This window comes from Myodes glareolus, chromosome 8 (assembly GCF_982192425.1).
Source record: "Myodes glareolus chromosome 8, mMyoGla1.1, whole genome shotgun sequence".
NCBI lineage: Eukaryota > Metazoa > Chordata > Mammalia > Rodentia > Cricetidae > Myodes > Myodes glareolus.
The window spans coordinates 53,717,135-53,742,837 of record NC_142033.1 but is presented as its reverse complement, the minus strand read 5'-3'; the positions used below and the strand labels follow the sequence as shown (position 1 = coordinate 53,742,837).

The following is a 25,703-nucleotide window of genomic DNA, read 5'->3' as shown; positions in this document are numbered from 1 at the left end:
CCTCTCATCATCATTGTGAGGGAGATGTCAGGGATAATGATGGGAACATGGTGGATCAGCTCGAGCACTAGCGATAGGCAATTTGCAAAATTGTGTTTGCTTTACAGCACTTCCACGGGAGGTTTATTTGTGTGGATGAAGCTATGAAATATGGATGTATGTTAGAGGTACATTAATTTACTCTAGCAGCATGCGTTTTACATACCATATGTTTATAGTTAATTAGCACAACAAACCCGCATTTAAAAATAATAATAATCTCAATTAGGTTATGCAAAATCGAGCAATCAGCCACCTTCCTGACACATGCATTCTCCGGCTCCTTGGGAAACCATAAAGAAACTGCCCCCTCCATCTGCTGTCGTAGTGCACAGAGCGTCCCGCACAGTAGACGTCTCCCACGCTATAACTCTCCAGCGTTTGAAAATTTTCATAAGATTCTCTTGGGAAGAATGGTTTTTCTTACGACACTCGTAAGTTTACAGGCAAAATATCTTTTGTTGAATTTAATAAGGTGCCACATGTATTCAAGTTCACACAGGAGTGCACTGGGGAAACATTATCAATTTAGATCCCTTTTAAAGAAAACTACCTCAGCTACTGTTTTAGGCTGGTTTCTTACGTACAATCTATTTTCGTGTCTTGCCTCTAATAGGTAACATATATTCAAAGGATTTTGGAAGTTGGGAAGAAACGTAGAGGTTACCTGGGCTGACTTCCCCGTGTAATAATCCTCTCTGCCAAATTCATGACAGACACTCCTCTGGCTTCACTCGGGTGCTCTCGGGGCGCAGAGTCCCAAGCCTTACAAGGCAACTCAATTTATTTAATAGCTCTAATCGTTAGAGAATTTTCTCATATTGAGATAAAATATGCTCCCCATTAACTTCTAACCATTGCTCCTGGTTCTATTCTCCGAGGCAATAAAGGATAAGTCTAATTTCTATTCCATATGATACCCTTCAGTTATGAACTAGCTGTCAGTCCCTCCCTGTCTTTTCTGAACAAACATCCCCAATTTGTTAAACTATAAATCCTATTCATTGCTATTATTTTCAGTAGAAATGAGCCGGTTTTATCAATGTCTCTCTTAAAATGTGGGAACTTAGCATAGGGCTGCAAATGATGTCTAACTCAGTCTCCCCTTGTTGGGATGCTGCGCATAAGTAGAGGTCTCCAGCCAACCTTCATGGACCGTAAGGCATGACTGAGGATGCCCCTGCTGGCAGCCAGTCAGAAACCATGGGGGCTTTTCACCTGACCCTTGCCCTCCCCTCAGCTTATCTACTTAGCTTCTGCTCACTGCTGGCGCTTGTTAGTGAGCCTTAGGGAGTGCATTTACTTGTAAATCTGGTAACACTAAGTTAAACCTGAGCTGTGGAGAGAGGCAAGTGGTCTAACCATTAAAAGCCTGGCCCTTAACAGTTGGTTGAAGTGTGGAGACCAAATATTCAGCCCTAAATGGAACTTTTTTTCTTTTGGTATTTCAAAAAACTTCATTTTACTTGGTCCATGACTTTGGGAGTGGGAACTCCAGGCCAGTTACAAAGCTGCCTTTGTAACTGAAAGTGGCTTGAAAGGTTCCAATGGAGGTCCTCAGTCTGGTGGTGCAGAGTAGAGAAGGGAGCCCCTTGGAAGGCAAGGCCTCCTAGTCCTTGAGAGTGAGCCGCTCCAAGAGACACTGTGCCCAGAGATGGCTGGGGCATTGCTGTCTGCATTGGCTGTAGCCCAGCCAGCCTGCGGAGCTTGGTCAGGTGGTGTCTCATCTTCTTGATGAGTTTTATCTCCTCCTCCAGGAAGTGGTTTTCCAACAGGTCACAGAGGTGAGGGTCTGTGCAGGCAGGATCCAGGAAACACAGGTTCAAGAGCCTGATTCGGGTTCTTCTCCAGGGCCAAGGCAGCTTCTGTGGCCTCCTGAGTTTTATCCCACCCGTCTTGAGATGGCTGCTGCACACCCCGGAGAAGTGCACCCCGCGATTATTCTGCACCTTGAATTGGTGCCCTCACCCTTCTCCTCGGCCAGTGGAAGGAGTGGCCTACACCCTCCAGACCCGTGTCACCCTGATCAAAATAGTAGCCCAGAGAGAGATAGGTGTAGGGGGCCCATGGGTACAAGTTGACCAGGCGGTTCACGGCAGCCTCCACTTTGGTGGAGTAATTCTGATGAATCTGGGAGGCGTGACTGATCCGTAGGTTAGGTCGTGACTAACCACAGAGACGACTGGCTGGTCCTGGGAGCTGCAGGCGGCGAGGAGATGGTCCTCAAGCAAGTGGAAAGACTGAAAGGCAGCTGAAAGCCAGCAAAGAGGGAGTCCTAGGCTCTGTTCCATCCAAATACTGTTGAAGCAAGACTTAGATCCACGGGACCTCTGAGGCACTTCTCTCTAAATGGAACTTTATATGTAATTTTTAAAATGTATTCTTTTGAGAATCTCTTTATTTTCATATTTTTTATTTAAAAAATTTACTTTTCATCTTATATACCTACCTCAGTTCCTCCTCCCTCCCCTTCTTCCGCCCCCCCCATCTCTCCCCTTCCCATCCCCCATCCACTCTTGAGAGGGGGTAAAGCCTGCCTTGGGGAGTCAACAAGGTCTGGGATACCAACTTGAGGCAGGACCCAGCCACTCCTCCCAACCCAGTTCATGCGCCTGGGATGGGTCCTGACGTGCTCTCACATGATGTATTTGGCCGTAACCACTGCTGCGCTTTCCTTCTCCAGCTCCCCCTGGGTTCCCTGAAGTGGGATGTGCACATTATTAACATTCCTGACCTGCTCAGGAAACACCATGGAAGGAGTAAAAAGAGTGCAGCGTCTGAGGCTGGGAGCAGTGCTGGGAAGTGTTTTTCTGGACATGGCCTGACCAGAGCACTCATGACCCACAGCAGTCATGATGAGTACAAGACCTGTCAGCATCCTACCGTGGTGGGAGGGCGGCTTCTCCCTAGCCAAGGAGCTAGTGGCCACCGATGACTGCTGGAAGACTGGGAGTCATTTTCCTTCCAGGGTGTAGTTGCTGGTAGATTGTCCATGTTGAATGATGACCTCAGACCTGTGTACATGCAGACATGCAGGTAGCTCCAATTGGACTCAGAGGGTCTATGTATTTAAAGGACATGAAAGTGGGAGGAGGGAGCATTGTGATGGGGTCAGAGGGAATGAAAAGAGAATTTCCCTTTGAATAGGCTGTGATCAAGATTTATTGTATACATGTATGAATAATCTAAGAGTACATTTTAAAAATTACTTTTAAAAAACACCTATTTCTCTGTCATGGTTTCCCTCCACGTTTGGGCTTCATTTATTAAATAGGTAGCTTGCAAGCCTGGTCTGTTCCAGCTTCCTGTGTGTACCCTTGTTTCTTTTTTATTGTTTGTTTGTTTATTTATAAACAATCTTTTATCATGGTATCCTGTTTCTAATCAAAACAGTTCGTTACACATCATATGGGAGTTAGGATCCAGCTGTCCTGAGCTCATAACCATCTCCTGGCGTTCTTGGGGGTGATCTAAACCAGTGCTTCTCAAACTTGAGTGTGCCGGGCGGGCTTGCTAAAACCAGCTGCTGGGCCCCACTCCCAAAGTTTCTGATGCAGTTGGTGCTAGGTTGAGTAAACATTTGCACTTCTGACGGTACCTGGGTAACGTTGATGTCGCTCAAACACTTTGAGTATTACTGAGCTTAAAACAAAATACAAAAAAACAAAAAAAAAAACAGATTTAGTAGCTACGTGGATTTACAGCAGACCAAAAGCCACCCTGAGAATGTGTGTGGGTAATAGGCTGAAGGAGGACAGGGAATTTTGAGTATAAAACAATGCTTTTTGGCCTGTCCAGATAATCAGCTGAAATGCCAAGTTCCGACGTTAGAGAAGGTCACTGTTGGTGTGGAGCAGAAGCACAAGTGCACTCACCTCATCTTCTGCCTTATACCAGACTCTGGGCTAAGTGTCGACCCTCACAGCAGCTCTTAGCGTCAGGATCCGTGACCCCTTTTACAGTTTAAAAACATTCACAAGGTTGTCTAAGGTCATCTAACGAGTCACAGCCCTCGTCTGACACCTAACCTCTGTCCATTGCAAAGTAAACGACAAGTCATGGGTGGAAGGCCAGACTGAGGACGCGCTTTGACTTGGTAAATGACAAACGTTTCTCCAAGGAAGCGGAACATCTCAGTGACACTGGCATCTTCAAATGAAGGCCTTGTTTTTAGCATCAGAAATAAAGTTCTTAATTACAAACCAGACTTTCTTATGGAGCCTTTTAGATAGAGTTAGAGTCATTTCCCTGGCCCACCAACATGAGTGTGTTGCAGCACATCTTACCCTTGTTGTAATGAGATGCCCCTGCCATGGAGGCCTCTCGAGGTTGGTGGTGAGTACTTTTAGGAGTTTCTTATTTGCTGCTTGCTTCAGACTGTATCTTGGCATCAGATGTTTATTGGTTAAAGGGTCTTAGAGAATGTTGGCTCATTGAGTGAATTTTCTGTTTACTTTCTTAGGTAGACTATGATAATCACACACTTTACAAACATGGAAAGACAGGTCGAAAACAGTCTCCTGTGCGGATTTTCACCAACATTCCACCTAACAAAATAACCCTTCCTGCAGAAGAAGGGTACAGGTGAGACCACTTTGAACTTCACAGGTCATCTGAAAATGCAATTCTGTGTACCTAACAGTAAAATGCTTTCAATATTGAATCAGTTGGTTCTTGTATTGCTCTTAGATTTGGTCCAGAATTTCACATAGAATTGAATTCTGATTACCTCCAATTTTTGGAACAAGAACCTTGTTCACTTTTGTCTGCTCTGTGAATCTCAATGAATCCATGCAGCTCCTTTTTTTGTTTCTCTCTTTAGATTTTGCTCCCTCTGTCAGAGATATGTTTCTCTTGAGAATCAGCACTGTGTGCACTGTAATTCCTGCACATCCAAGGTATAGTTCTCTTATGTGAAATATTTTTATGTGAGTGTTTGTTATATGTTAGTTTGATAATTTTATTACTCTTAAAATGTTTTGTTGCCTGGTGATGGTGGCACACACCTTTGATCCCAGCACTTGGGAGGCAGAGGCAGGCAGATCTCTGTGAGTTTAAGGCCTGCCTAATCTACAGAGTGAGTTCCAGGACAGCAAAGCAGACTTTCTTATGGAGCCTTTTAGATAGAGTTAAAAATACAGAGAAACCCTGTCTGGAGAGAAAAGTGTTTTGTTACTACTTGAATTTACATGTTTATCACCTCTTATATCTTAATATAGTAGTACCTTATTTCTAATTAAAAATTCAGTAGGCTTAAAAATACCTTGTGTGTGGAAGGTGTATATGTGTAGGCACATGTGGAGCTCAGAGGACTACTCGGGGAGGCAGTTTTCTCCTTCTACCATGTGAGTTCTGTGAATCAATTTCAGGTCATCAGGCTTGGTGATGCCTTTACCACTTAGCCATCTCTCCAGCCCTAAAGCAGGCTTTTTAAGGTACTTAATTTCTTTCATCATTGTAAATAGCTATTTCAATCATTTTCATATGGTACTTACCAAGAGTGTTTCAAATAAGGCACTAAGTGCTGAATTTATATGTCTGTTAAGGGTAAAATTACGATGTTTCAAATCAGGCATTGGACCATTAGATAGCATTGCCGCTCTGATGAAGTCATGATTAGTAACATGTACTATGCACTTTTTATGTACTAGGCTTGTTCCCGAGAGCTTTGCAGGGTTAACACTGTAGTCCTCAAATAGCCCCCGGGAAGTAGGGGTGGTTACTCTCTGCTTTTTTACAGCTACCGCACAACAAGAGACCTGTCTCCTGTTTATGGGCTTAGTTCTTGTGTTTTTCTCCAGAGCCTTTGTTTTTGAAAGCGCTTTAGATTTGCTGCAGTGAAACAGAAGGTACTGAGATGCGTAAATCCTTCCTATTCCCTGCACAGCCCTCTTTCATCAGTGTCTGGGACTGGAGTATACCTCGGGTGGCGGTTGATGAACCCACTCATTTTTCACCCCTGAGTCCATGTTTTACTTTAGGTTCACTTTTGGTGCTGTGCGTTCTTTTGAGTGGATGAATGTATATAATGGCTGGCTTCTGCCACTGTGGGGTCATCCAGAGTGACTTCACTCTGTCCCCTAAAAGTCTTCTGTGCAATGCTTGGTCACCCTTCCCTTCCTAACCCGGGGCAACTGATCTTACTGTCTCTATAGAGTTTTACCTTTTCCAGAAAGTCATAATGTTGGAGTCACACAGCATGCGCACTGATTCTCAGACTGGCTTCTCACCTGAAATGGCATCTGAAGCGCCTGTCTGTATTTCCGTGACTAAATGGCTCATTCTTGTTAACGACTTGCCGTTGTCTGGGTGTGTCACAGTTTGTAACCATTCACCTACCAAAGGACATCTTGCTTGCTTCCTACTTGGAGCAATAATGACCAAGCTTCCTGCTTATTTTTAAGGAGACAGGAGGATGACCTCTCAGCCACTGTGCTCATCTTCACTCAGTTTACCCAGAAAGAACATATGAAGCTTAACTTTTCTAAACAGCACAAATCATTTTCCAAAGAAAAGGTTAGGTTCATACAACTATTTTCAATTAATTTAGAAATGGTTTGTATTGTGCCCAGGTTGTATAAAGTTTAAAATTGAGGGAGAAAAAACTTTTTAGAAATATGCAAATGGGTGGCTAGGGAAATGAGGGTCACAAAACTCAGAGCAGGTCTATCCAGTGGGAAGGAGGGGTGCTGTGGTGAGAAGCCATGCCGGGAGGTTGTCGGGGCTCAAGAGGCCCCAAATCTTGATAGGTAGTTACTTTAATATTCAAAAAGTGCACATATGTATTGAATGTACTTTTCTAGGCATGTTTTATTTCACTTTTTAAAAAAACAACTCAAGTAGTAACCTGTAATCTATCTCGCTAAATTACATGAAGCTCTCAAATATGAATTTCATTAAGGGCTATGTAGTATAGAGAACATAAAATTATGGAATCATTAATTCTCTTGAAATTTTCATTTGCGTCCTTCCTTGTGAAGATTGGATGGCTTGAAGCAGAGTGGATTTTCAAGATCATTTGGATAAATCTAGCTTCATAGTTAAGGAAATTGAGGCCCATCAAGGAGGCCTTTGAGTTAAGTGGAGAAATGCATAAATTAGAATCAGAGTGTTTAATTGTGAAGCCCAGGAAAGGGAGAAATAGGGAATGAATAATTTACACATATTTTAATAAGACATTTTAATTTTTAATTGTGGAACTTGGCTTTTATCACAAATTGAACGTTTTAAAATTTGTTTTTGTAGGATGGCAGGAAGTGGAGCCATTGCTTTCTCTGCAGAAAGTGTGTAAAGCCTTGTAAGTGTCTGCGATCCCAGGAAAACATTCTCAGTTCTGTTCATGTAAATAGAATTTTTATTATATTCATAAAAGGAGACCGACATTGACTTTTGTAATTACGTGGACACATGTCTTTCACGGGGAAAGCTGACTGCTCGCCTCTGTCAGTGTGGCATCTGACTCCATTGGGCACTGTGCCTCTGAGCCAGCCTCTACTGTGTGTGGCAGCTGCTGTCAGCTCATGATGTATTGTATGTGTATTCAACACATGATGAATTTGTTTGCTTTATAACAGAAGTTACTGGTTTATGTGGGATTCAAACACTTCACCTTGCTCTCTTTCGCCAAATTAAAATGAGCTAAGCCCACCAGCTACAGTATTTGAAGTAAACATTATTCCTGTAGCCTACCTCAGAAGTTAATGAAATGAAAAATCATGTTAATGAACCCCTTCTGAAACTCAGTTTTTCTCTTACAGCCTGGGTCCATTGTAGCACCTGCCGCCGCTGTGCGCTCCCCGAGCATTCCTGTGCGGGCCCTAGAGATGGCTGCTTTATCTGTGGGGCTTTGGATCACAAACGCAGCAGCTGTCCCAACATCGGCACCTTGAAGAGAGCTAAGAAGTTAGTTGGGTTCTTTTACTTTCTAGAGAAAAAACCCCCAAAGATTGCTGGCATCAGCTTTCCAGGAGCTATGTTGTTGTTGTGTTTTGTTTGTTTGTTTGTTTTAATTTTTCAAGACAGGGTTTCTCTGTAGCTTTGGGAACTGTCCTGGAACTAGCTCTTGTAGACCAGGCTGACCTCAAATTCACAGAGACCCACCTGCCTCTGCCTCCCGAGTGCTGGAATTAAAGGTGTGCGCCACCACCGCCCAGCTGAAGTTGTAATTTTATTGTAATTGTAATTCAGACTTCACTGAAGGAAATGATACTCGGGTCGGGCTGTATGCAAGGACCAGGGCAGACACCTGGTGGCAGGAGGAGGAAGGCATCTCGGATGGAATGGAGCCGTTCCATAACAGAGAAGCGTGACTTCCAAAGCAGAGAAGGACCGAATTGATGGTATTACAGCAGAAGCTACCGGTTATGTGGGACTCGAGCACTACAGCTTCATCTCTTTAACCAAACTGAAACGAGCAGAGCAAACAGGCCACGGTATTTGAAGTCATGCCAGTGCCAGTTAGTTCTGTACATTCTGTCACCTCTTAAGACTTAAATGAATATCTGAATGCTATTCCCCGCCCCCCCCCATGATTGTTTTCACATCTCCCACCAACATTTGACATTGGTAACGCAGAGTAAAATTAGTCCAGTTGCAGGGTGGTGGTGGTACATGCCTTTAATACCATCACTCGGGAGGCAGAGCAGGCAGATCTCTATGAGTTCGAGGCCAGCCTGGTCTACAGAACCAGTCCCAAGACAGATTGAGCTGTTTGTTACATGGAAAACCGTGTCTTGAAAAAAGAAAAAAAAATCAGTAATTATAGCATGTTTAGAAAAAAACTGCTGCTGTATATATACCCACTGGGTTATTGCAAAGTGATTGTCTCCCCACCAGAAGATATATTTTATTTGAACTATGTTTGAGTGATTTGCCTGCATGCATGGCTATGTGTCACATGAGTGCCTGGTGCCCAGGAAGGCCAGAGAGGGCATCAGATCCCCTGAAGCTGGAGATAAAGGCTGTTGTGTGCTTCCACGTGGGTGCTGGGCAGTGAACAGGGGTCCCCTGGAAGAGTAGCCTGTGTTCTAAACCTCTGAGCCATCTCCCTAGCCCCTGAATGCACCTTTTTTAAAAAATTAAAATTGATGATAGGAATCACGTCTTCTTGTTTGAGTGATTTAAATTAGAAAACAAAATAGAACCTTGGTGTCACATACTTCACGCAGATGACTAAGTAGCTAAATTTAACATTATGTGAAATTTGAGATTATGGTAAAAATTTTGCCAGATGATATTGATAAGACAAAAAAATTGACAAGTATTTGAAGTTTTTGTTACTATGACTATGTTATAGTTGTTTCTGTCTATTTGTTTATAGCCAGAGGGACGTTTTCCGTATAGTTCCAGTCTGTTGAACTGTGATTCCTATTTAGAATGCCCTTTTCACAAACTTAACTTTGTAATTATTTCTACTGAGTAGTTCAAGGTAGAAGAATACTTTTAAAAAACTAATTAAATGAACCAGGCAGTGCTGGTGCATACCGTTAATCCCAGCACTTGGGAGGAAGGAACAGGTGGATCTCTATGAGTTTGAAGCAAACCTGGTCTACAGAGTGAGTTCCAGGACAGCCAGGGCTGTTAAAAGAAACCCTATCTCAAAAGAGAGAGAAAAAAAAAGAATTTTGTAAATCTTGTTTTTTTTTACCCTTAGAAGCCTTCAGTAATAAAATACAACCCATCTATCTGCCTTTGGTCTAGGATGGATGTATCATTTACAGTGTAATTTTGAGTATAGTCAAGGGTTAACATGCCTTTAATTCTTTGAATTAATGCATATGAAAACTGAATCTTCATTTTGGAGTGCATTTTGATTTTGAGACAGTTTTGCTGTGTCGTCCAGTGGCCTGGGACTTGTGATGTTTACTAATGGATTATAAACTCTACTACTGTTGAGAAAAGCTGGTTTAGCCTGGCATGGTGGTGCATACCTTGAATTCCCAGCACCAGGGAAGTAGTGGCAGGCAGATCTTTGAGTTCTAGGCCAGCCAGGGATGTATACGACCCTGTCTGTTTAAAAAAAAAAAAAGAAAAGAAAGAAAGTAGTCTGTTTGTTGGAGTGTTTAGTAACATTCAAAGAGTAAATCCTTTGTGGTGTAATGTACCTGGTGGTCCTTAGGTAGTATTGTTTTCTTCACTCAGAGAACTCTTTTAGACTCTGTCTTTGCCTTCTAAAAAAACCTGCATAATGAAATTGACAAAAATACGTAATTTTTTAAAAAAAATTGTCTGTATAACTGTTTTGCCTGCACATATGTGTGTGCACCATGTGCCTGCCTGGTGTCTGCAGAGGCCAGAAGATGCCCTAGAACTAGAGTCATGAATGGCTATAGCTGCTGCATGGGTGCTGGGAATCAAACCTGGGTCCTCTTGCAAAAGCATCAAGTCCTCTTAACCAGAGCCACCTCTCCAGCCCTGACGAATGCGCTTCCTTTATATATAGCAGTTGTTTTAAGATACATTTGAGCACACCATGGCATGCAATATTTTTTAGTCCTAAGCATTTTACAGCTGCCTTTTGTATTTTATTTTTCTATGGTTAAATTTTTCAGTGGATATGAACTAACTAAAATGGTGCTAGCTCCCTCTTGTGGTGGAAGCTCATTGTGTCAGTTACATAAATCCTGCCGGTTAGAGGACAAAGGCTAGGTCAGGATAATTTTAAGGCAAACTAAAATGATTAATTTTACTCAGCCAGTTTACCCGCGTTCGCATACTTAGCTCTTGAAAGTTTTGTTTATTTACATTACAAGTGAATGCTTTTAAATTCTTTTCCTTCTGCTTATTCCCTGGGGAACTCTGGTTCATTTTTAATCCTGCTTATGAGTAGATGAACCAAAGAGAAATTTAAAATTTGAATAGAGACACATGGGTTCATTGATTTTTCTATTAGAGATTATACTTGAGTTCATTAAATTTGCTAAGTCCTTACTTATCAGGAAAGTATCCTACTTTAAGAAAATGACTGGTTGAAAGAAGAGGTTTATGTAATATGCAAAGAAACAATAAAAAGTGAAGCTTTAGGGGGCTGCTTGTGCGTATTCTCAGGCCATGGCACAAAGTATCGACGCTATAAGTCAAGCAGAGCTCTGCCGAGTGGCAGGAAACCTGCTCATAGCTGATATGTATGGGTGACCTGTGGGGCTGGCGCTCTGCTAGCTGAGTAGTCACTGTCAGGAGAGCATGGAAACAGTCTAGAGTCAGACTGGCCCTGCCCTTTCTCCTTGGATGATTCTGGAATTTCAGAGCCTCAGGTTTTTCACCTGAAAAAAATTAGGGGAAAGGGAGAGAGATCTGCTTTGCTCGGTTCCCTAGCGCACTGAATTTCAAGACTACGCTCGCTCATCTTTATATTCCCCACAGCAGACACATACTATACAATACTATACTATACTATACTACACTACACTACACTACACTACACTACACACTACACTATACACTACACTACACTACACTATACACTACACTACACTACACTATACACTACACTACACTACACTATACACTACACTACACTACACTATACACTACACTACACTACACTATACACTACACTACACTACACTACACACTACACTACACTACACTACACTATACACTACACTACACTACACTATACACTACACTACACTACACTACACTATACACTACACTACACTACACTATACACTACACTACACTACACTACACTATACACTACACTACACTACACTATACACTACACTACACTACACTATACACTACACTACACTACACTATACACTACACTACACTACACTACACTATACACTACACTACACTACACTATACACTACACTACACTACACTATACACTACACTACACTACACTATACACTACACTACACTACACTACACTATACACTACACTACACTATACACTACACTACACTACACTATACACTACACTACACTACACTATACACTACACTACACTACACTATACACTACACTACACTATACACTACACTACACACTACACTACACTACACTACACTACACTATACACTACACTACACTATACACTACACTACACTACACTATACACTACACTACACTATACACTACACTACACTACACTATACACTACACTACACTACACTATACACTACACTACACTATACACTACACTACACTACACTATACACTACACTACACTACACTATACACTACACTATACTACACTACACTATACACTACACTACACTACACTATACACTACACTACACTACACTACACTATACACTACACTACACTACACTATACACTACACTACACTATACACTACACTACACACTACACTACACTACACTACACTATACACTACACTACACTATACACTACACTACACTACACTACACTATACACTACACTACACTATACACTACACTACACTACACTACACTATACACTACACTACACTATACACTACACTACACTACACTATACACTACACTACACTACACTACACTATACACTACACTACACTATACACTACACTACACTACACTATACACTACACTACACTACACTATACACTACACTACACTACACTATACACTACACTACACTACACTACACTATACACTACACTACACTACACTATACACTACACTACACTACACTACACTATACACTACACTACACTACACTATACACTACACTACACTACACTACACTACACACTACACTACACTACACTACACAATACACTACACTACACACTACACTACACTACACTGAGGGAACAAGAAGGAAGGCCCGGGTCTGACCTGCTCGGGTTAGTCAGCTGACTGTTCATGAAGCCCTTTGCCCAGGTGTTGCTCTGGGAAGACCAAGAAGGGCCTGGCTTGTTACATCTTATGAGAGTCGTGGCTTCTGACTCTCGAGATTGGTGCTGCTGAGTAGTCAGGCCATTTCCAGGTGATGCCCAGTGCTGTGAGTGCCAGCCCAGCCCTCAGCAGAGTAAATGGCTCTGCTAGCATAGAGAGGAGAATACACAGTAATCTTGCCCACAGGCTGTCTGGATCTTGGCTCTGAGACCAGCAGAGCAGAGGGCCTGTTCTGTCTGCGGGGGCGTGTTGTAGAGGGGCAGTTCCAGCCTGTTCATTTAGAGGCTTGTTTTCAGGAAGCTTGGGACACAAAAGCTGGGCATCCCTTGAGTTGCTTGCTGGCATTTTTATACCTAGGAGGGAGAGGAAGATTAGCTTTGGGGCTTTAGGAATGGGCCCTCTTCAGTGTGGTCATTTTTTTTTCCTGTTGTGCTGTTTTCTGCCCCTGCTGACTACTGCATGTATTAATCCTTTTTTTTAAGAGAGAGAGAGAAATGTAATTCGGGGATTTGGAAATGGAAGTGCTGAGTTGAGCAGTATAAATGTAGCAGAGAGACAAGCCCATTGGTGTGGCTGCTCCCTTCTGTGGCGTGTCTGTCCTGACTAACGTGTTCTAAATCTGTAGTAACCATCTTTTAAAGAAATGTCTTCGGAAACATTTTGCTTGATCAGGCCTCTGTCTATTTCGTTGTCGTCATGGTTAGGACATCGAGGATTTATGCTTACTACACAGTAAATTCTTTTGTGTCTTCTATTTCCCTATTTGGTTAGCCAGTTAATTAAACTCCAATATAATTACATAATTCACTGTGCTCATTCCATAAAATAATTTAGCACCTTGCTTTTCAGAACTGTCAGAAAGCAGAAGCAAAGAAAAAGTAATACGATAAAAACGGAGCCACTAAAGGACAATCCATGAATCACACATCTGCTCGAAGAAGAAAGAAGAGGAGGGAGCAGGCCCATCAATATCCCTGCTCTTAAATGTCCAGTGACTTGAGAATAAGGAAGATTTATAGTCCAACCTTTCATGCCATTTTCTCCAAGTGCCACAGTGGACTTAAATCCAGCTGCTTTCAAAGACGTGTACCTTCCTGAGCTCAGGAATAGGCAGGTGGCATTTGTGGGCTTCGAGCCCCTTCAGCAGCCTCTGCAGACCTGGGAGCTTTCTACCCTCAGCAGGTTCCCTGGTCCTGGCTCCATGCTTTTTCCACTCTTTAAATCCCACCAGTCTTTGTTTTGGCTTTTTTTTTTTCTGAAAAATGGGCATACAGCATATGTTTACATATAATACCAGATATTAATGCAAATGAAAATTCATAGTTTTCCTTATGTTGTAGAGAGCCGCATGATGCCACGCCTTACAGGTGGTGCTGATTCCCACCTTCCACCTTTCCAACGGTGAATGCTCTCAGATGTGTAACAACTCCATATATGGCTAACGCTAAGATCTGGCTTGCTTCCGCGGTTCTGGACCTATCTGCGTTTCCCACGTGGCTTGCTGGGGTTGGCTACCCAGAGGTTATTTAAGCTGCGGGCTGAAGAGGTTGAGAAGGAGCGAGAGGTTGCGAGAGGTAGCGAAAGGATGAGAAGATTATTTTAAGGGCCTGAATAAACCGCAGTTAAGAAGAGTCCGGTGTTGCGTCTTCATTGCTGATAAGACGGACGCGACATTATGTCAGGCTTTTGTTTTTATTTAGATATGAAACTATTTTTGTAAAATGACCAAGCAAGACATTAAGCACATCCAGCCCATGGCCCACGTGTGTCCCAGGATAGCTATGAATCTGGCCCAACACAGAATCATAAACACATTTAAATATTATAAGACTTTGTGTGACTTTTTTATCATCACACAGTCCTTGACTGGGAACTTTGTAGATGATGTCATGCTGTAATGTCAAAAGGTTGGACATGCCCAGACTCAACAAACATATGATACATAATTATTTAAAGATTAGATCAGAATATGATGGGGTAAATTATTGTTAAAGTCCTTTAAAGATAAAAAGATTGTAATTGTTGTTTTATTATTAAATCTTTATTTTTCAGTACTTTCCCAGTTATCTTTATTATTAGTATTTGCATTTACCAATTGATGTGTTGTATGTGTGCCCATGTGTACCGTGTGTGCCGCAGCGCTCATGTGTGAGTCAGGATAACTTGTGAGAGCCTGTACTCTCCACCGTGTGGATCCTAGGGATTGACCTGACATCATCAGGTGTGGTGACACATGCCTTTGCCCGTCTCAGCAGCTGCAGTGTCTCATGGTGTGGGTCGCTCAGGTGATGGACAGATGCTTAGGACTGTGACCGCCCTGTCATTTCAGTGTCCTCACCCGCACTATAGTTTATCTCTGTGAGAGCAGTTGGTCCAGAAGGCAGGACAGTGACGAACCCCTCATGCCCACTGAGGAGCACTTCCTGACTATGCGGCCTTGATCAGATCCCCCTCTAGAAGTCTCTGTGTCTTCAGTGTGACACTGGGAGCATCTCATACATGTCTCATTTGGTTTGTGACCAAGACACATATGCCCAGCTCTCGATTTTCGGTCGTGAGCAAACTGTGACCACAGAGGCCGGATGGTTGTCTTTTGGCCCAGGTGCCTAGCTAGCACTGAAGAGCGTGGTTCTGTCTCCTAGAACAAGCAATTCATTGCTCCGTTTCTCTGCTAGGTACCTGGCTGTTTCTATTTAAGACTGATTGGTTGTAAATGGATTAATTTGCATAATGACTTTTCTCTTGTTTCCAAACAGCTGCTCTGGAGCTCTTAGTGAACGCTCGTGGCTTGGTGTTAGCTGGAACCCTGAGTACTGTACCCACTCCCTGTATTCAGGACTGGTGGATGTGTCTGTGAGATGTTTAATCCGGGGGCACATCAAAGGGATAGTGTGTAGTGATTTAACAAATGAAGCCTACCTGAAGGTCAGAGTGCAGAGCTAGCCGTAGAGGCCAGGCAGTGGGGCCACACACCTTTAATCCCAGGAGACAGAGGCAGAGGGATCTCTGTTAGTTCAAGGCTACCCTGGACTGCGCAGGATTGAATCTGTCTAAAAGAGAGCTCACACAAAGGTGGTCCCAGCACTTGGAATCACATGCCTTTAATCCCAGCACTAGGGAAGTAGAGACAGGAGTGATGGGGCTGGGTGGAGAACATAAGGCAGGACAAGTCTGAGGTTTGGTGGAAACAGATGCAGTCTGAAGAAAGGATCTCCCCTTCCGTCTGAGCACTGGTAGAGGTAAAAGAACTTTAGTGGGTGCCGCTCTGCTTCTTTGATCTCCAGCATTAACCCGTATATCTGACTCGGAGTTTTTATTATTAATACCAATTAGTATTCGTGCTGCATAGTGGTAAACATCGGATGACATCAAAAGACAAGTCGGCGGTTCAGTGGTTGAAAGTGCTTGGTAGGCAAGCCTTCTGATCTGAGTTCCATCCCTGGAACCCATGGAAAAGCCGGATGTATAACCCAGTACTCCTATAGCAACATGGGAGGCAGAGCCAGATGAATGGCTAGAATGAAGCTAGCTCTGGGTGAGCTAGCTTATGGTACCAGTGCAGTAGCAGAAATAAGAGAGACACTGATTCAAACCACAGTGGAGGGAGAGAACTGACTTCCACACATATCTGTAGTATACGTTCCCCACATGCATGTACACATACATAAAAAAAAAGATTTGTTTGTTTTAGGTTAGTTAAGCTCTGAGACTTAATAAACTTCAAGGAACTTTTCACTGACCCCTTGCGTTTTGTATTCTCTTGTGTTTAGTTTCCTTTGGTGAAACCCAGGCTCATGTGTACCCTCGTGTGTGTTTTTTTTATGTGTGTGTGCGTATGTTTGCTGGGGAAGTGTTGTGGTCTTGGGCTTCACACCCTCACCCCTCCCCACCCCTCCGTTCCATTCTGTCATGTGTTACGCAGATGGCTGTGATGATGGGAGGGACGCAGCTGAGACGTGACCTGGAGATTGCTGAGTTCATCTCTCTGTTTCCATTCTGGGGAGGGACATTGCCAGACTTTATTCTGTCTACCACACCATGGTCAAATCTATGGAATTCTCCAAAACTCAGCCACACTTGAGGGATCACTGAAGAGTTGGATCTTGATGGCCAGTGGTCATTTTCATCTCCATATTTCTTAATTTTAAGATAAAATAAGTTATAAATTACATCATTCAACTAGGGGCTATGGAATATACCTCCAATCTGGCTGCCCTAGAGGCTGAAGAAGGAAGACCACTGGAACCTGTGTTTAGCCCTAGCCTATTCAACACCAAGAATTCAGTACTGATTTTATTATAGATTTCCCTGGGGGAAAGAAACAGGGCTTCATTAATTGCACCTACTAGTTTTTAGCTTTTCTGATTTTGGAAATATTGAAATGTAGAAAAATTACATCTGAGAATTAAGGAACCTGAGCCTTCGTGGTAATAGTCAGGAGCAATGCACCTTTTAAAGCTCTGTGGCATGGTGATACAGGCCTATAGTCCCAGCTGTCTGAGAGGGTAGGATCAGAAGTTCAAGAACAACTTGGGCAACCTAGCCAGACCCTGCCTCAAGGTAAAAGCAATAAAATAAGGGGCAGGGATACGGCTTGGTTAGGGGTAGAGTGTTTGCCTGGCATGAGTGATGCCTGGGTTTAACCCCCAGAACTGCAAAACTGAAAACAAGCTTCCAAAAGTTGCTTTCAGGGCTGGCATGACTTCAGTACTTAAGAGTACCCCTGATGTTTGTCCAGTCGACCTGAGTTCGGTTCCCAGCGCCGCATCAGGCAGTCACAACTGCCTATAAGGCCAGATCCAGGGGAGCCAACATTCTCCTCTGGCTCCTGCAAACAGCCCTGCACACACACACACACGGACACACACATACATGGACACGGACACATGGACACACACATACAATTTTTTAAAAGTTACTTTCTTGGAAAATTAAAAAAAATGGTTTAATAAATCTGTTCTTATAATCAGTGAATGCTAATTTTAGGGGCATAACTGGTGTTCTCAGAATAAACTAATCAGAAAATGTCATATGTATCTCTGGGAAGTAGGCTGTGAATTGAGAATGGGGTCAGTTATCACTAGAAATTTGAATATCTGAACATTAAAGCACATGCTTGAGACAGCAGTAGAGGATCTCTAAGCTTTTAAAGGGGAATTTTAAATGAGTAGTTGTCGGGGTCCAGACCAGACATAAACCATTTCTCGAACCAGAGTGGAGGCATGGAAATAATTGAGGCACAGTTCATTCAGCAATATCAGAAGGGAGTCTCAGGGTTCATTCAAATCCTGAAGATCACCTGCATTTATTACCCAAACAGCTTTTATATCAAGAGGTAAACTGAGGGGGAAGCTCATTAGCATTCTGTTTCCTGGGTAGCGGAGGAGAATGACTTAGGTCACCTCTGCAACTGTGGCTGCTCTGTCACATAGACTGAATTAACACCTCTTGGTGTCAGGTTGTCTCAAAACCACTATCAAAGGCTAAGCAACCACCTGCTGTGTGGAAGGTACAAATTGTGCCTTGCTAGGTCACCCAGAATTCTGACTGCCATACAATTAGGAATATCCAGCTCCCACAACTAATAATGTAATTTGCTTTCTATTGCTATGATAAAGACCATGGCCAAAAGCAACTTGGGGAGCAAAGGGTTTGTATGTTTCTGGTCACAGTTCGTCATGGAGAAACTTAATCAGGACAGGAACTTGAAGGCAGGAACTGAAACAGAGGCCACAGAGGAACACTGCTTGCTCCCCATGGCTAGCTAGCTCAGTTTGCTTTCTTAGAAAACCCAGGATAGCCTGCAAAGAGGTGGCTCCACCCACAATAGGCTGGGCTTTCATATATTAATCATTAGCCAAGAAAATGCTCCACCTCTGTACAAGCCAATCTTATGGAGGCATTTTCTCAACTAAGCTTAACCTCTTCCAAAGTGACCCTAGCTTATGGCCCGTAACCAGCACAATAATTACAGGCAAATTTCATTTTACTTATATTACAAAATATCTGGTGCTGGGTTGGTGATGTGGGACTCCCCTCTGCATGCTGTGAATATGTTTTGTTGCCATTGGTTAATAAAGAAGGTGTTTTGGCTGGTGGTTTAGCAGAATAGAGCTAGGCTGGAAAACTAAACTGAATGCTGGGTTAAAGTAGGCAGAGGCAGTGAGAAGCCATGTAGCCACCAGAGGGGAAAGACGTGAGCTGCCCGTCGGAACTTTGCCAGTAGGCCACTACCTTGTGGTGATTGATGCACAAATTAATAGAGATGAGTTAATTTAAGATGTAAGGGCTAGCTAGCATAAGCTGATAGGCCAAGAAGTGTTGTAATAATACAGTTTTTGTGTGGTTATTTTGGGTCTAGGCGGCCTGGAAATGAACAAACAGCCTCCGACAACAGGTTGGCAAGATGGCTTAGCAGGTAACCATGCTGCCAAGCCACGTTTGATAGGTGTAGCCCAGATGGTAGAAGAGAACCAACTCCTTCCAGTTGTTCTCTGAAAGCTGGAAGCTAAATGGCCAACAGGAAGACAGGAGGTATAGGTAGGACTTCTAGACACAGAGAGCTCTGGGAAGAAGAAATGGGGTGTCGCCAGTTAGATGTTGAGGAATCAGGATGGGCAGTACAGAGTAAAGGTAACTGAACCACTTAAAAGAATGTAGATTAAAAGATGTGGGTTGATTTAAGTTATATGAGTTAATGGAAAAGGCCTAAGTCGAGGCCAAGGTTTCATAATTAATAAGAAGTCTCTGTCTCATGATTTAGGGGCTTGGTGGTTATTGAAATTCAGAGTCATTTTGCAGGCCCTGACCAACCAGACTTCAGATTTCCCTGCATGAGTCTAATATTTACACTACTTACTCTGCGGTGTGCCCACTCCCGCCTTTCCTGCTTGAATTGTCTTATGGGATTGTGAGGTACCCTGAAATGCCTCTCTGAATCCCTCAGCATTCTGCACCACACCAGACGTACTTAGGCGTAGTTTAGAATCTATTTACAGATTTTATTTCTCCCTGGAAGATGTAGACTTCCAACATCAGCACCCATATTATATACCCTTTTGTCTCATGTGTTTTGTAGGTGCTCAGTAAAAGTTAGGTGAATGTGGTAATATTTTGTTTGTGCTGTAACAAATAAAGCATGCCTGAAGATCAGAGGGTAGAGCTAGCCAAGTTAGCCATAAAGGCCAGGCAGTAGTGGGCAAACATCTTAGATCCCAGCACTTGGGAGGCACATGCCTTTAATCCCAGCACTAGAGAGGTGGAGACAGGAATATAAGGTGTGTGGAGACAGGATCTCAGGCCCATTCAGTCTGAGACAGGATCTCAGGCCCATTCAGTCCGAGGATTCATAGAGACAGGAGCTCAGCCCATTCGGTTAGAGGAGGCAATAGGGGTAAGAACTCTAGTGGCCACCTGCTCTGCTTCTTTGATCTTTCAACTTTCATCCCTTAATATCTTACTCTGGGTTTTTAATATTAAGATCAATTAGAACCTAGTTTTAGAGGCATTGGTATGACAGACACAACTGAGATAGGCAGACAATTTGCTTTTATCTTCTTCAAAAGAGTGAAAAGGGGAAAACAGACAACAGCTCTAGGAGGGATGTAGCGTGGTACATGATTCTAATTCATCTTAATTTGAAAAAACCTGGAGTCAGATATGGGGTAAAAGCTGAAAGATCAGGGAAGTAAAGGACCAGCCACAGTTACCTCTTACTTTTCTGACTTCTCAAACCAAAAGAGCTAAGCTCCTGTTTGGTATATAAGAGTTAGCCAATAAGAAGCTAGAAGTAATGGGCCAAGCAGTTTCTGTGTGATTATTTCGGGTTTAAGCTAGCCTGGTGGCTGGGAACCAACAAGTGGCCCCTTCCTCCTACACCTAACTCCATCCTATCTTAACCCTTCCTGCCTGTCTGTATAGACCTCCAGACCTCTATGGTTAATTAGTGACTAGCTCCACCTTCTGATCTCCAGGCAAGCTTTATTTGTCAGAACACAAAATATCACAACATTTCCCCCTTTTGTCTAAAATAAAGAGGTTATAACTAACATAGAAAAACGATACACAATAAGTACAATAACTATGTACAAATATGTACAGGCAATCATTATATTAGCAACGTCTAGTCCATTAACATTTGACAAATTCAGAGAAAATACTCCATTATTTATCCTATCTTGGTGAGTTCAGAGTGTTGTACCTAACTCATTTTCTATCCCAACTTGCATTACCAACCAAAAACTGTCTTTGGATGTCTCTCAACCCTATACACTTTACACCTCTTTATGTGAGCTTCTTTTCTGAATTTGTTAACAAGGAAAAACTAACTCTAACTTTCTAGTCTTCAACTCCATCAGAGACCCGAGGAGGCAATAATATTACCTAAGTAAGCAGGAAGTGCCAGTAAGTGATTTCAGAAACTGTGAGAAATGAGAGAAACAGCTGGCTGTCTGGACACTCACATGAGGACTAATGGTCCTCCTAATGGTCTAATGGCAGTGCTGGGAGGACACTGAGGCCTTGACCTTCATAAAGAAATGGACAGCTGGACTTTGGGAGTAAAAATAAAAATGTTTTGCTGGTGCCTGGCCTCTTCAGTGTAATGTAGAAAATTAAATGTGGGAAACAGCCTACAAAGGGTCCTGATTTCCTGTCCCCTCCTTACAACGTCCTCCTCTTTGTTCCCTCCAATGGAGCTACAGAGCTGCAGCACATCTCGGGCCAGTGAAATAAAACTCTCTCTCTCTCTCTCTCTCTCTCTCTCTCTCTCTCTCTCTCTCTGTGTGTGTGTAAAAAATATACTTACCTCAGGGAATTTAATCTTTTCATGTGTTAGAATAACTTAATATACTCACTCAGTACAGACTAGAAACTGATGACGGAAGTCTCTTGCCTTCCTTGGGTTTGACCAGAGATTCCCATCTGCGTCACATGAGACCTCCATTCATGGGAAGCTGGCATATATAGAATAATATGTTTTCCTGCTAGTCAGTGTACATAAATACCAACTTAGTAAGTGGAAATGCCACGAAATAGAACACTTTCTGCCTCAGATCCTTAACCACATTCCATAAGAGGCTAACACTCCTGGAGCTGCATGGGTCAGGAAGTACTTCTACCAAACGCAAAGGAAAAATCCAATTTCACTTATTTGATGTAATTTTAACTGGAGCATTAAGACACGGGTTAAATTACTTGAGGGTTAGCTAAGAAGGTCATTGCAATAAAGTGAAGATAAGGTCACTACTGTTTGATTTCAGGTATTTTCAGTATCAATGTTAACTCAGCAACATTGAGGAGAATAGTATCAGAGTGACTGAGAGGATCTCAGAATGCTGAGAGGTGGCTTTTAGCCTGTTAGTCAGTACCAGGATTTCTAGTGTTTCCTTTCACATTACTCTGTAAACCAGCAGAGCTAGGATGTTAGATGTGTACGTTGAGGACCTAAGTTTGAAGCTGTGCATGGATTTGCATGTCTGAAATCCCAGCCACTCTGGGAAACCAAGGCTAAATGGTGAGTTCAAAGTTTGCCTGAGTAACATAATGAGATCCCCCCCATTTGGAGGCAAGAAGAAACAGCCTGAGGGGGATGGGTCTGTTTCTATATTTGCAAATGGGGATAGCGCAGCTGCACAACTGAAGGCAAAAGGAAACACTGCTGCCTGGTCACTTATCAGTAACTGCGTGTCCCAGGGCAACACAGACGTTAAAAAGATCTCTCAAACTGCAATCCTAATCAAGTTAGTTACATCCCTCTTAATTTTTCAGTTAGATTCTTTTATGTAGAAATATGAAGCATGCTAAAGCTACCCCTCCCCCAAAACATAATTGGACATGTTTAGTGAACTGCACCTTTTCATAGATGTGAGAATCAATGTATAAAGATGGAATTCTTCAGGATGGATTTACCATATCTTTTAAAAAAGGTCCTATGGTTGGACATTTATTTGGTTTGCCCTTTTCCCACTATGTTAACATAATTCTTATCCAATCTGGAACTTCCTTAGGGTAGATAGATGTGTCACGTTAATAAATATCATGCATTGCTTCCTAAGCTCTGTGCTGTTTATTTCATATGTAACAATTATCACATCGATAAGTCCTTGTTTCCTATAAATGCAAACACTTGTTTCTTATACATGCAAATACTGTGGTTCTGGAACTCCTATTAGAACTTCAAACTAGAGTCACTTGAGTTGGTCTCTGAATTTCTTTCCAAGGACAGCAAGTGAAGGAGTAGGGGAGACAGTTTTAAAAAGAAAGATAGCGCACTACAAGTGATAAACTGTGGCTCACTCTGCCCAGAAGAGTGCTCTCCCATCTTGCAGAATGGGCTCTATACTTGAAACTGCCCCTCAGCGCAGTAGGATACTGACTACTGAGTGGGTGGGGTCTGTCCACAGTCACTCACATAGTGAATGCTTACATAGCGGTAGAATAAATTTTGGTTCCTCTTAACTGTGGTGGATTTGTGAAGTACTCATTTAAATAGTGTGAGAAATCAAACTATTATTTGTTCCGTGTCACGGAGGGTGTAAGCTCTTTAACATTTGGCTGTAAATCGGAATCTTTTAGTGGTTTTTAATGATTAATTAACTTTTAATTTGCTAAAATGCTGCCCGATAGGGAGGCTTGTTTGTTTGTTTGTTGTTGTTTTCCTCTCTCTCTCTCTCTCTCTAGTTATGCTGTGCAGCCAGGGCTGAAAACTACCAAGAGGTATCAAAGACGGTCCAGGGTGTGGATCGGGAGTTTTGATCAGAGCATAAACCTGTGGCAATCCCTTTCTCCAGAGAATTTCTAAGCAAAAGGAAAAGACGCGGAAGGGTTTCCATAGATCTGCACATAGATACTAAGGATTGCTCTCGGTGCTTGCTGGACACCCGGTTAGCAGAAGTAGCGAACCCCAAGGACCTCAGAGCCCACTCCGCCCTGGCGCTTACAACTTTGCCTGCAGCGCTCGCCCGCCCCGCCCATACAGCCCCGCCCCTCGTCCGCTCGCCCCGCCCCGTCCCGCCCCGCTCCGCTGGCGCGCCGCCGCCGCTGCGGCCGAACCACTCACTTCCTCTCGCGAGGACGTCCTGGCGTCGGCGCCGGAAGCGTCCTCTGAGCGCGGAGGGCGGAGGGAGAGGGCGGGGAAGGCCGCTGGCTAGGCGTAGGCCGGGTTTGTGACTCTGGCAGGTACCGCTGCAGGCAGGACTCTGTGCCAAGGCTAGTGGCCCGGTGCTCCTGCGGCCTTCCCCTGAGCATCGTTGCAGGACCGTCCCCATGCTGCGCTTTCCGACATGCTTCCCATCCTTCCGGGTGGTGGGAGAGAAGCAGCTGCCACAGGAGATTGTTTTCCTGGTCTGGTCACCCAAGCGGGACCTCATTGCTTTGGCCAACACTACAGGCGAGGTAAGTGAGCTGGCGAGTAGCCCGTCACGCCTCCAGCCTCAGTTTCCCCTTTTGCAGACATGGCGGATCAGCTGTCTGCCCTGCCCCTACATCTCATCGTGGCAGTTGACCTCACGTGAAAGTGTAAAGGACCGTCTCTGCCAAACGTGGTATATAGTTCTCTTTCCTGTGTGGTTAGAAGAACAAATGCCCACAAAGTTATGCACGCCCAGGTCGCCATGGATTGATTTGGCCGGGGATGCACCATCCGAACAGCCTCCACAGACTCCACCCAGAATCTGCTTTCAAATTAGCAGAAGAATGAAGATGAACTGTTGTCACGTCTAGCTGGAGTGCATGTGTGAAGTTGCTAGGGAGGATGCTTCAGAGTTTTTACATCTTGGTGACATATAGCTAACTATTTAAAAGATCATTAAGTTTACAGGCTGGTGTCTCACAGGATTCCTGGCAGAATGTGTGCGAGCGTTGCCAGTTGAACATGCCTTATCGGGTATATAACCAAAGCATACTTCAACTTTCTCTTGAGAATTGTTTACTTGGCAGCCATCTTGAAAGGAAACCTTCACCTATGCGTATTTTCTCCTCACCTTTTTGGCAGTTTTCCCCTGACAGTAGCCAGGTAATTGGTGTGTATGCAGCCAAGTATGGAAAACTAGATGGTTAGGCGATCTAGGGAAACTTAGTGTGCCCAGTTGCATTATCATGGTGTCCACCATGCCTTTGCCCTGAGATCCATGGCGAGAGCGCGACATAGCTGAAAGCATGGGCTAAAGTCGCAGTTATTGTTGTTGTTATTTTACTTTGCCACAGCTACCTTTTGGTGCTGTTTGTGTGACTTCTTTTGTTGTCGGCTTGGATAGTCTTAACCTTTTCTGAAAAGTAAGTTTAAAAGGGCCTGGAGACGTGGCTCAGCAATCATGAGCATTTGGTGTTCTTGGAGATGACCTGGGTTTGGCCCATGGCGCCTGTGTAACTGTAATGCCAGTTCTGGGGAGATCTGATCTGATGCCCTCCTCTGGCCTCCTCACCACTGACTGCTCAGATATGGTACAAACACATTCATGTAGGCAAGATACTCATACAAGTATGTTTAGGGTACAGGGCTAGGTTGGGCCTGCTCAGTTCACCCGTGTCTTTGAAAATATCTTATATTCATTCAAATACTGTTGTTCTCTTTTGTTCTTTGGATAGCTAAGTACTCAAAAGTAATAATTAAAAAATTTTATTCTGTGGATCTAGGTCCCTTTTATTTCTGAAAATGAGTCTGCAAGTTTCTGCTATTACATCTTTTCGTCTTAGGTTTTACTTCATCGGCTTGCAAGTTTTCATCGAGTTTGGAGTTTTCCACCAAATGAAAATACAGGAAAAGAAGTGACCTGTTTGGCCTGGAGACCAGATGGCAAACGTAATGATAATGTT

General features: G+C 43.3%; 2 protein-coding genes across 4 annotated transcripts in view; both read left to right on the top strand.

Moving 5' to 3' along the window:
• Zcchc4 (zinc finger CCHC-type containing 4) overlaps window positions 1-14,944 on the top strand; it is a 42,410-nt gene extending 27,466 nt beyond the window's left edge. The window contains exons 9-13 of one of the 2 annotated variants that reach the window (XM_085691897.2): window positions 4,502-4,623; window positions 4,862-4,937; window positions 7,285-7,336; window positions 7,797-7,941; window positions 13,740-14,944. In XM_085691897.2, coding sequence (XP_085548023.2) covers window positions 4,502-4,623; window positions 4,862-4,937; window positions 7,285-7,336; window positions 7,797-7,941; window positions 13,740-13,809 — 465 coding nt within the window. In that variant the 3' untranslated portion in view covers window positions 13,810-14,944. The other variant, XM_087909040.1, reaches the window with a different exon arrangement.
• Window positions 14,945-23,986: 9,042 nt separating this feature from the next.
• Window positions 23,987-25,703, top strand: part of Anapc4 (anaphase promoting complex subunit 4) — a 31,252-nt gene continuing 29,535 nt past the window's right edge. For both annotated transcript variants that reach the window (XM_048414830.3, XM_048414829.3), the window contains exons 1-2: window positions 23,987-24,284; window positions 25,584-25,689. In XM_048414830.3, coding sequence (XP_048270787.2) covers window positions 24,156-24,284; window positions 25,584-25,689 — 235 coding nt within the window. In that variant the 5' untranslated portion in view covers window positions 23,987-24,155. The remainder of the gene's footprint in view (window positions 24,285-25,583; window positions 25,690-25,703) is intronic.